The 13427-nt window shown below is 32.4% G+C and overlaps 1 protein-coding gene across 1 annotated transcript in view; it reads right to left on the bottom strand.

Annotated features, from left to right (window-relative positions):
* mus101 (mutagen-sensitive 101) overlaps positions 1 to 13427 on the bottom strand; it is an 88170-nt gene that overhangs the window by 44283 nt on the left and 30460 nt on the right. Inside the window, 1 exon segment of the mRNA XM_072537795.1 lies at positions 9410 to 9700. Coding sequence (XP_072393896.1) covers positions 9410 to 9700 — 291 coding nt within the window.

The raw sequence follows: 13427 nt of genomic DNA, 5'->3' as shown, positions 1-13427 counted from the left end.
CCTCTTTCCATTCCAACTGAGAAAATTATTTGTCAAACCGAAGAAGCTATTTCCCATCTTCCTTCTGACCAAGTCGAAGTTGCCAGACAAGATGTCGCCAGAATTCTCCGTACTTCCAAACCCCCGCCTTCAAATATCAGTCTTTCAGAAATACGTGCCCTCAAAGAACTTTACAACAATCCTGACATCGTCATCCTTCCGGTCGACAAAGGTAATGCTACCGTCATTCTCAACTCTTCTAACTATTTCGACAAAATGTCCGAACTTCTGAATTCCACAGAATACAAACATGTCCCAAATGATCCAACCACATATCTAGAAAAAACGACCAAATCCATTATAAATAAGTCTACTCTACCTCCAGACCTCAAAAAATCTCTTATACCCAGAGAAAAATCATCCCGAATTCCAAAGATATACGGCCTTCCAAAAATCCATAAGCCCAATGTTCCCCTAAGACCCATTGTCAGTGCATACAACTGTCCCACTCAGAAATTGGCAAAACATCTCGCTTCATCCTTACAACCATTAGCCGAAAACGCCTCGTCCTTTGTCAAAAACTCTTTTCATTTCATTGATCTTCTGAAAAACTTTTCTATTTCACCCTCAGACATACTAGTCAGTTTTGACATTGTTTCTTTATTCACCAACATTCCCATCGATGAAACCATTTCCATCTTGGACTCTAAACATCAAATTCCCCAAGACACATTATCTCTTATAAAACACTGCATGTCTAATACATATTTCACGTTCCAAAATCATTTCTATCGTCAAATCAAAGGTGCCCCAATGGGATCGCCCCTCTCTCCCGTAATAGCAGATATCTACATGGAACATTTCGAAACAGTAGCCTTGTCCTCGTCAAATCTCAAACCCACCTGCTGGTTACGGTACGTTGATGACACCTTTGTCATTTGGCCCCATGGTAAAGACACATTAGATCTCTTCCTCTCCCACCTGAATGGAATACATCCTAGCATTCAATTCACGATGGAAGTTGAGTCTGAAGCGTCTTTGCCATTCCTTGATGTTCTTATTCAGAAAAATCCACCTCACAGTTTTTCCTATTCCGTGTACCGGAAACCCACTCATACAAACCGCTATCTCAATGCCCAGTCACATCATCACCCCGCCCAACTTAATTCAGTCATCAACACTCTTATTTCCCGTTCCATAAGACTTAGCGACAACAATCACAAGTCATCCGAAATCAATTCAATAAGACAAACACTCCTACAAAACGGCTACCACAAAACCCAAATCAATAGAAGCATTCAAAAACTTCTAAACCCCATTCCATCCAAAAAAGAAACCTTGCCGCCGGATCAACCCAAAATCTTTCTACCTTTCATTAAAGGTGTCACTGACAAGATCAGTAGAACTCTTATCCCTCTTAATATCAAAACCATCTTCACCACTCACTCCAAATTGTCCAATCTCGTCAGATCCGTAAAAGACCAAATCCCCAATGAAGACCATGGTGTCTACGAGATACCTTATTCCAGTTGCCCACGTACATACGTAGGACAGACAAACCGACGAATCCATAACCGTATTTACGAACATTCTCTATCAGTCAAACATTCCGATACCACTTCAGCCCAACATCATATTCAGACAGGCCACAAAATAGATTTCGAAAAAGCAAAAACCATCGCTCCCATCCGCTCATTAAAAGCGAGAATCATTCGTGAAGCTATCGAAATCGAAAAACGGCCTAACAGCTTGAACACGCGCGATGACGCGAAACGATTGCCGGCAACATGGCGACCCCTGCTTCAGCGCCCTCCCGCCCACACCGCTCAGGCCACGTCAGTTCAGACCACGTCAGCGCATACCGTTCCCGCGCATACAGCGAGTATAAAAGCAGCCACACAGGGTAAGACCGGTTGTCACTCGACACTGAGGAGTAGGCAGATTGAGACCTCAGTGCCGAGAGACAGTTCTTGCAATATAGAACACGATACTGGTACGTCTCGAGTGAGGGGAGTAGGCAGATTGAGACCCCGAACTCGAACCGAACCGTATCACTCTTGATAATGGCTCCAAAATGGGTGCCGAAACGGCGAGTTTTAAATTCTCAACGCGGTTCTTCCCGAGAACTCAGTAATTTTCATATATATATATATATATATATATATATATATATATATATATATATATATATATATATATATATATATATTGTTATGATATGTGAATGCGATGTAAGAAAACTACAAGTTGCTCTTATTTACCGGCTAGCTTTATGAAGATAAAAATAAATTTTTTTTTAAGTTGATTAATTTGTAATATTGATAAATTTAGAAATGCTTTTAATAAAAAAATTATTGAAGGCCTGAAAATATAAAAAATTTGACAAACATTTATTCTACTCACCTTGTATTCTCTAAATCTCAAATGCTTTTTTTTATGCAAAGTGAATCTTTTCTATTATTGATAAAAGAAAATTGCGTTTGTTTATCTAAAGTATAGAAAGAAACATGCTGTATTTTGAATTTGAATTTTTTTTTCTTATTTGTCTTAGAACATGCAGACTCTTAACTCAAGCGAGTTCTGTGACCTGTAGTGCTTGATAAAGAAATACAAAATTATATAAAGAAAAAAAAATCACCACACAAGAAGTTTTATTTTTAATGTACTGTGCAATTATTCACAAGTGATCAATTAAATATTACACAACGATATCTTGTATAATATATAAAAAAAATTATTTAAGATTCTTCCAATAAATAAGGCAATACTTAACCGTTTAATACTAATATGAATGGATTTAGATTTATGACGTAATACAATACTGAAGTAAGTATATGAAATTAGTGCTTTGTGAAGTTGCAACAAGAAATACTTGTTCTAATACGTGTTTGTTTGTCAAAGTATTTATAACCTCACTCACTATCTTTTTAGAGCGAAAACAAAGGTTTATAATCCTTCAATTTTTAGTTTAATATCGATTAACTGTTTTGTTTAATGATTTTAGGAAGCAAAAGAAACGGCGAATTATATTTGGTTAATATTACAAAAGCGATAATAAAATTTTTGTGAACTTGACTTCAAATTAATTTTTTTTTAACACAAAGATGATTTAGAATGATATAGGCTGTTTTAAAAAGGTAAGATTATTTCTAAAGAAATTTCAAAACTTGTGTTTAACTTTATTAAAGTTCACTTTCGTCTTTCAGATAATCCCTTCTCTGAAAATTTTATATGGAAATCTTCAATAACAAAGATTGCATCTTTCAGTGACGTCTGCTAATGGATTAGGGCCGCAAAATTGTGATATAAAATAATGATCTCTGTGCAAACTATCAGAATTATCTCTCCAATGGTTGAGAAATATTTATAAGTACCCAAAATGAATTTTAAATGATCTTCAGTCAAAAATAAACACCAAACGGTCTCTTTATTCAGCGAGAATTCAAATGAGTGGAAAAAACTCACCTTTCTGGTAACTGTTGACCTCTTTATGATGGCTGCTAATAATTCCCTTATCGGAAAATGTACTGTTAATCTGCAGGCTCTGCTGAAATTTGATCAGAAACGATGGTTTTCTTATCGGCAAGGTAATTTGAATATACTTTGTTATAATTCAGGACTTTTTCAAGGTTTTTAAAATACTTTTGAAAAATTGTGACTGCTGAAAAATCAAAAATTTTCTGGACCTCTTCGTAACTATTGATTTTCTATCTTCTTATTTTTCATTGCTTACCAGATCTCCAAGCATTTTGACAATGTTTTTAAAGATCTGACAGGATTTTTGTATATTTTTGACATTTATGATTAAAATAAAAAATATTTTAAATTTTAATAAATTGTTAAATCTTGAGAACTATATTGACTTTTGAAATTAATTGAAACAAATACTAGAGAATTTAAGCTTTCTTTTGACATATAATTTCTACAACAAATGTTAATTTAAATATTAAAATTTTTACTAACAAATTTGACATACACCAATTTTAACATGAATTAGTTGCTTTTATTTAATTTTAAAGCTATCTGAAAGCACTTTTGATATTGAATCACTGAGAATTGTCTTCAGATTACCTGTCCATTAAAGATTATATCATTCTGAACTCTTATTTATGAGCTATATCCTATTTTACCTCCTAACACGTTTTATTTTCCGAGCTCTATCCATGTTAACTGTATGTTTACTAACAAATTAAAACTTCTTACTTTGTGAATAAATGACTTAAATATTTTATCTGTTTTAGGACTGTTGAAGATTCTATTGACTTGTATATATTAGAATTTGGATTATAATAAAAAATGAAATTAATTAATAAATACAAATTTATGGTTTTTATTTCCACTCGATCCGAAGTGGTTTGATATTTGCTTTTTGTATCTTTATGTTGTGGCTATATTGGCTTATTCTGTAAGTATCTCTTACATAAATAATATAATATATATAACGAACAATAACTTAAGTTTAAATCATAATCAATTTCATGATCAACAATTGTTTTTGGTTTAATTTTTTATATATATATTTTTTTTTAATTGAAAAGTGTTTATCAACCAACTATAACTCAGTGGCTATAATAACTCACGTATTAAAAGAATCTTATTTCTATTATGCTAAATTTGTTTATAATAAACCAACTGGTTTTAATTATAATAATAATAAAATTATTTTGAAAACATTAATTAAATCTGGTGATACAATATAGTCGTTATTGGTTTGTTACATGTCTGTGAATTCTGCTTATTTTTGCTTTTAGTTTCTTTCTTATTGTTGAGTCTAGGTTCAACTATTAAATTAACAACAATAATACAATTGTTTGAGTTAAATATATATGTGGTATATTCAATATTGTCATTTTGTTTTATGTTCATACTATTCATATAAAAAAAACTGTTTAGGAGCTTTAATTTCATAACAATATATATATATATATATATATATATATATATATATATATATATATATATATATATATATATATACAGTATACTCCCTTTATAACGAACACGGTTATTACGAGGTTTCGCTTATAACGAGGTACATTAGATGTCCCGTGAAATTTCTATTGAACTATAACCCTTTATAGCGAGGTAAATTTGCTTATAACGAGAGAAAATAAGATTGAAAAACGTGTTTTTTACGTTTTGGCCCGGCCGTAGCTATAAATAAATACCCTTTTTAACTGCGGGCCGCCCGCAATAAACTTCTTACAATTTATGATTCTTAGTCGTAAATGTAAAATTTATGATTCACAAGTGTCATTGTATTGGGTTGACCATTCACACCTAATAATATGGGTCCTAATAGACAAGATGTGGAAAGTGTTTTAAAGGTTGTCAGAAACTTTATCCAAGGACAAAACGCAAATGAAAAAGCATAAAACTGTTTCACATCTTTAGAAAATATGATAGATAGAATACTGGACAATTTAAAGCAGTCAAAAATGACAAAATAACTTTATACGCTTTACACATATTTACAGAATACAGATTTTTTGTTTTAACGTATATCCTTGACAGTAAAAGTAAACAACTCTTTTTTGTTTTAATGCATTTCATTGACAATAAAAGTAAACAACTTTGTTTTAAAAACGCCATTCAAACAATATTTATTAGCATCTTATATTGCTCCGAATGGCTTCACTATAGAAAGTTAATGTTTTAGAAAACTACATATTCATATGTATGCACAATATTATTGTTGTTGGATATAACGAAATCCGCTTATAACGAGGTAATTAGTCTGCCATTTCAGTTCTCGTTATAGAGGGAGTCTACTGTATATATATATATATATATATATATATATATATATATATATATATATATATATATATATATATATATATCTAATAAATCAGAGGATAAGTTTAGCAGATGAACAACAGAATTTTCGTAGTGGAAGATCGTGTACAGATGCAATTTTCGTTATAAAGCAAATTACTGAGAAATCACTAAGTATAATAGACCAGCATTTCTGTGTCTGATTGACCTAAAGAACGCGTTTGACAGAGTAAGACTCAAAGATGTAATTCATCTTCTGTATAATAGAGAAGTTCCCCTATATATTATAAAAACTATCGAAACCTCTACCAAAACAACAAAATGGAAGTCAGAATAGATGGACAACTTACAGAACCTATAAAAATAGGCAGCGGAATAAGAGGGGATTCATTAAGCCCATGCTCTTAAATTTGATCATGGATGAAATCATCAAAAGCGTTAACAAAGGCATAGGATACAGAATGGGATATAAAGAAATAAAAATACTCTGTTACGCAGACGACGCAATATTGATAGCCGAAGATGAAGATAGTCTGCAAAAACTGGTCCACAGATTTAACACAAGAGCAAAAGAATTTAATATGACAATCTCATCTCAGAAAACTAAAACAATAGTAGTTAGCAAACAACCAACCAGATGTAAAATAGAAATTAATGGCATTAGTATTGAACAAGTAATGGGAATCAAATACCTGGGAATTACACTGTCTAGCTATGGAGACCTGGACTGTTCAATCACAAATTAATCCCTTAATTTGTAATCTCACATTATTCTTAACTTCTTAATATTTTATAGTTTCACCGTGTATAATTGAAACATTGTGAAAACATATCGTGTAATATTTTAATAATTAGTTCATTTAGGTACAACGTAATAAATTGCCGAATAATATATTTTCCAATTGAACTTCCTAAGTGTTACAAATACGGCCTAGATAAAATTGTATTGTAAGCTCATAGTTCAAAGTTTGTTAGTATGATAGAAAGCAATAACCTCTGTGCTGAGGTATACATTATTGGTGAGATTATAAATTGGGGATTTGAGCTCATTCAAGCGCAGTCTATTGTAAAAAGTTACCTAACCATCATATTTAGTGTAATTATTAGTAACTGCCAATAAAACTACAATTTTTACTCCACAACTTCAACGTTTTATTGTATTTACCATCGTCGATCGAGAAGAAGCGGACAAAGGGGCATTACAAACGATTCGGTCCTTATATCTACATTCAAATCTGTTTATTGGTCCTTCGAGCCGGATTCATCGGTCCGTCGGTTCCTTCCATAAGGAGTAGATATAAGAAGGCGGCCAATAATAGATACGGTCGTACAAAATGAAGAAGGAGACATCGTCATTATTGGCTATTTCCTAATAATTGACAACACCAGATACAAACTACTGAGTCACAGCTCTTCCGTTGTCGGTGAGAGGTGGTGTTGTGCGCTCGTTGTTGGTCCCAAGGAATCTACTTGCAGTAGATTACAATAACTTACATTATTTTGAAGTGACATATGAAGATAAAGGAAGGTGTATATAATTAAACAAAGGAGAGTTAGCATGTTCACCAATGGGAATCATTAATATGGATACTCAAGCCAAACTGTATCTTAAATGAATTATATGATAGAACTACCAACATCACTTGCAATATAATAGAATACACGATAAAGGAAGTCACTTGGTTGAAAATGAGACACCGAACCTCTAGCTACTCATTTCACCATACGCTATAAATTTAGCTATAATGTGCGATGGTTCTCGATCTGAACATATAATCAAACAAGTTTTATAAAACTGTCACCAAAATGCGTTGCCCAGACTCGAAACATAACATTACTCACATCCAGTAATGGATTGGAAACAGCAATTGGAAGTTATTTAAAGACTCCCGTCAGTCCCATTGAAGAGCTTATGCAAAACGGGACTAGTTACTATATCCATTGTTATGTTGATTGTCACTATATGGAAGGTAGTCAGATATATTCGAAACTCCAAGAGAGCCAGAAAACAAAGGCGTCAAGGTTCTTGCATCCAACCTCATCTAGCGCCTCGAACACATACGGTACGCCAACCAAATTTAAGTAAAACTTTAAAGAAAGCCCCTCCTAGACCAGTTTCACTTAATGAGCTTAGATTTGAATTAGATAGTCTAGCTGAATCATAAATTCTAAATATTCAAGTTATAGGTAGCACTGCTCGGGTGAGATAATAATTCAAAAACCGAGTGAATAGTGTTATGATTATAGTTATATTATTATTATTTTATATTTTATTATGTATTTAGATATTTTCTATTGGTCGTCTGCTTCTTTTATATAGTGTTATAGCCAATATGTTCAATCACAAATTAATCCCTTAATTTGTAATCTCACATTATTCTTAACTTCTTAATATTTTATAGTTTCACCGTGTATAATTGAAACATTGTGAAAACATATAGTGTAATATTTTAATAATTAGTCCATTTACCTATAACGTAATAAATTGCCGAATAATATATTTTCCAATTGAACTTCCCAAGTGTTACAATTACGGCCTAGATAAAATTGTATTGTAAGCTCATAGTTCAAAGTTTGTTAGATATGATAGAAGCAATAACCTCTGTGCTGAGGTATACATTATTTGTGACATTATAAATTGGGGATTTGAACTTATTCGAGCGCAGTCTATTGTAGAAAGTTACCTAACCATTATCTAACCACAACTTCAACGTTTTATTGTATTTTCCATCGTCGATCGAGAAGAAGCGGACAAAGGGGCATTACAAACGATTCGACCCTTGTATCTACATTCGAATCTGTCCAGTACAAAGAAGTGAGAGATCAAGTACAAAAAGCAAATAGACTGGCAGGATGCTTTAATAACACTATACGGCAAAACAGACACATTAACACTAAGTGAAGTTAAGAATTTATAAAGCCAATGTAAGATTAATAATGACATATGTCTCAGAAACAAGACCCGACACAGCCACAACGCAAAGGCTACTGGAAACTGCAGAGGTAAGAGTACTGAGAAGAATTACAGGAAATACGCTGACAGATCGAGAAGACAAGTGAAGACATTAGAAGAAAAGGTAACGTACAGTGTATAAATGAATGGACACAAAATAGAAAACAAAAGAATGGAATAACCACGTAAGCAGAAGAGAGGAGACCCGTGTCGTCAAAATAGGAAGAGATAAGTCACCAATCGGCAGAAGAAGTATCGAACGATCGCGCAAAAGATGGAGTGACAACCTTCCATAGAGGTATTAATCCGCCAATGAACAAGCAGAATTGCTTATAAAGAGGAAGAAGTAGAAGAATATATATATATATATATATATATATATATATATATATATATATATGTATATGAGAAAGATAATGCACATGAAACTAATTACAGCACATAAACGATGATGTACATACAGCCCTGTAGACTTTAAACCAAAAAACAGAAAAATAGTTTTTTTGCCGAATTGTAAAGTACCCTATATCAAATTTCGAAAAATTATAACCTCTTACTAATCTTCTTGACGTGATGTAGCGGACGTTACCTATCATATTAGCAAGCATCGCTTCTTAACTGTTCCGGAAATGTGATTCGGTTATGGACTTCTTTTTTTATGACAAAACAATAAAAAGAATATTAAAATATTCTACTTACTTTCTTACTAAGCGGTGATCCCAAATTACCGTCTACGTCTACAGTTACAACTAAATATTTATCTTCATTCATAGGTTGTTTTTGCTCCATACTATCTATTAACCATTGCAGAGATACCAGTACAGCTGACGAATTTTTATTCTTAATGATAGCAACTTCATGGGAGTTACTATCACCAACTATGACATGAGTCACTCTGTCTGAAAAAGTGTCATACCGAGTCGCACCGCTCAAATTTATAATTTTGTTGAGTTTATCAATGTGCTCAGAACCAAAACCCGTTAAATAAACCTGTAAGAAAAGTCTTAACATTATTGTTCTGAAAAAAGTGCTAACATTATTGAATCATTAGTGGATATACGAGCCCCTTCCCATATCAGTTGGCCCACCTATTATGGCATTTTTATTAATATTTATTAAAAACATTACACTTATGGTTTTTTATTTCTTTTTAACAATAAAAGAAATTTCACTAAACCCTGGCTATGCATTCACTTATGTCAACATACGTTGATTTTTTCATAATTACGTTAAATCCAGAGGTAGCTATGGAAAAATGACATCAAAACAATAATATTGTCAGTTAATGTCAAATGTATTTTGTAGTATTGTAAAGCTTTTTGCCGTTTGTGGATTGTACAATGGGTCCAGGTAAAGTTATCAATGAGAAAATTTGTTCAACCATTATTAGACTTTTTAATTCTGGAAAATCCAAATTAGAAATCGAGAATATGTGTAGTGTAAAAAATATAGTCAGAAGATAGAAAACTACAGGTTCGGTAGCCACAAAATCTAGAAATGTACGAAAAAGTAAAATAACCGAAGCAGATCGAAGGGCATTAAGACGCATTATAGTGAAAAATCGATTAGAAAATTATATGAAGTTAAGCGATTTATGGAGTGACGTTATTAGAAGACACGTTTCTAGATCAACATGTCACCGAGAGGCCCACAAATTAGGATTTGGTACTTACAAAGTAAGTTTTATAGTTGAAAAATTAGTACGAATTGTTTGAAATAAATTTCATTTTATTTTAGGCTAAGGAAAAGCCACTTTTAACATTACAACAAAAGAAAAATAGACTAAGATTGTCAAAAGAGTATAGATTGGACTCAGTCGCAATGGGATTCAATACAATGGAGTGATGAGTCTAGATTTGAAGTTTGTGTTGGAGACAGTAGGAGTCGCGTCATTCGCAGGAAAAATGAAGATTTCCATCCCGACCGTCTGAAGAGAAAAGTAAAATTTCCTGCATCTGTCATGATCTGGTGCAGCATGTCATCTAAATGTGGGGGAAAATTACATTTTATCGATGGGATTTAAACAAGGACAAATATTTGAATATTTTAGAAGAATCTCTTTTACCGATTATGGAACATCGTTTAATATCAGTGGAAGATTTTGTCTTCCAACAGGACGGCGCAGGTTATCATACCTCAAAAAAAGAGTTTAAAATGGATTGAAGACCATGGCATACCACTTCTGGAATGGGTTTCTAACAGTCCCGACTTGTCCCCGATAGAGACTTTGTAGCGCGAAATGAAAAAAGCTTTGAGAAAACATCCTGCCAGGTCCGTCAACAAACTGAAGGAAAAATTGCAAGAAATATGGGATTCATTTACATTAGAATTTTGTCAGAACTTGGTAAAAACTATGCCTCGAAGAATTGTGGATGTAATTAAAAATAAAGGAAATGTAATTCAGTGGTAAACTTTCACATTTTTTTTTGTTAATATCATATATTCTATGCGTATTTAAAAATTTATTATTATTCTGTTTAATCAATACTTTTCATTATGTTATAAAATATTTTCTTTAATTAGGAAATTCAAAAATGTTGTTCGATGCATTAAAACTTCTAAAATTTATGCTGCGCTTTTATTTTTATTCTTTAAAATTTAATTTTCTTAACAACCTAACGTTGGGTCAACTGATATGGGAAGGGGCTAGTATTCAGTTTTCAATATTAAATTTCTAAAATAGATTTTCAAAATACCTTTTGAGAATGAAACATGAATAGGTGTAAGTTAATTCGAAAATTAAAAAAAAAATGCCACTCTAACACAGCTGTTAGCAGAGTATGTGGCTATAGGCGTGAGAAAATTGTGTACCTCAATAGCATTGTAAGCTCGTCCCATTTTGAAGTCACACATTACGTCGAGGGAGTCTACGTTACTGACTGTCAGAGTTGAATTATTATCCGCTAGTCAGCGCCAGTAAATCGCCATTTTTAATCCAAATAATTTTCAAATTGGCTTCGCAGGAGGACATGCTGACGCTGGGCTAGAGTTTAGAAACTATTTAAAACTAAAATTTATTTATTTAACTACATAACAAATACAAATATTGATTGTAGCAAGTCAAAAAAAATACATAGTATATAAAAAAAGGAATATAAAACGTAACTTAAATATATCACAAACTTTAATTTCTTTTAATTTCGATTGGGAGTTATCCCATTCACTTTGCCACTTACACTGGATTTTGGATTTAATCACAGTTTTAATATCACTACCAACCACTTCACTCACTGTTGTTGAATTTTCGTTGTTTGCTGCATCTCTAGCACAGGAATCTGCTTCTTCGTTTCCACGAATACCGACATGCGATGGGACTCAACGATGTCGGTGTTTTTTTGGTGTAAAATATCTAATTCAGTTTTCACAAGGGAACCTATTGGATGTTTTGGATACAGCTGCTGTATTGTCAGAATGGAACTTAAAGAGTCAGTAATAACTACTGCCTTACTATATTTGTTCTTCTTTATAATTATTAACGCTTGTAGGATGGCATAAATCTCAGCCGTGTGAACAGTATTGAATGCTGATAATTTGAATTTGTGGTGTTGAATATAATCTATAACGGCCGCTCTTAAGCTGTCTGAAGTTTTGGATGCGTCGGTATATAAGAAGGAATAATCTTTATAATTTTATATTATTGATAGCAAGGACTGAAGTATATTGGTATGGTTAGTTTCATCTTTATTGAAAACATAGACTGAGATTAATGTAAGGAAGAAGTATTGTCCATGTCCAGGGAGGTGTTTTAATATTAACTGGGAATAAGACTGAAGCTAGTTCAATTGATAACGAATGTAGGTACTGTAGTACTGTACTGTAAATAACTACTGTATTAATACTGTACTGTAAAAAAACAAGAACACATATTAAACAGAAAAAAAATTATGGCAAAGTTACGGTAAGCAGTTTAGTGGATGTTCTGCAATGAGTCATATATTCTTCTGAGCAGTAAAAACAATGTTTCAGAAGATATTTTTTATAACTTACATATAAGCTATAAACATAGATACAGCTTAGCTGTTTAATACTTTTTGGTAAAATATTGTAATTGTAATATGTAGTTATAATTAAGGCAATTTTTATCTGAAATGTAATCTACAGCGATTTGTTTGTAAATAGTGACAGTTTCGCATATTGTGAACGTGAACCTCAGAATGCTTTATTAAATGGGTCCGTTTTCTGTGAATTTCAGTCAAAACTTAAAATATCAACAGAGTAGGTAGCGGCATAATTTTGAATTTGATAAAGAAAGGTCGGCAGTGTTCTAGATAACTAACCCCTGCTAAAATCCTGATAGCTTTCTTTTGCATTCCAAAAATTTGAAGTGTATTTGTTGAATTTGCCCATATGATTATACCATAGTATAGGTGAGAGTGGAATAAAGAAAAAAATGTCATTTTTAATGTTTCAAAGTTGATTACCCTTGCTAGTTGGCGAATAACAAATAATGAACTTGATAGCTTTTTCTTTAGTTGTGAGATATGAGTTGACCAGTTCAGTCGATTATCTATGGTTATTCCCAATAGTTTAACAGTCTCTTTGTTATCTGGATCATTGGGTAAATTACTTGCAGATATAACCAAATTTTGCGTTTTATCAGAGTTAAGTTTTAGTTTGTTTGCAGCAAACTATGTGATAGATTTAGTAGAAACTTCCTCATGAGACATTTTTAAATCATCATTATTTTTTCTTGATATAACGTATGTCGCTTCAGCAC

The sequence above is a fragment of the Diabrotica undecimpunctata genome, chromosome 7, assembly GCF_040954645.1.
Source record: "Diabrotica undecimpunctata isolate CICGRU chromosome 7, icDiaUnde3, whole genome shotgun sequence".
Lineage (NCBI taxonomy): Eukaryota > Metazoa > Arthropoda > Insecta > Coleoptera > Chrysomelidae > Diabrotica > Diabrotica undecimpunctata.
This window is presented reverse-complemented; position numbering and strand designations above follow the sequence as displayed.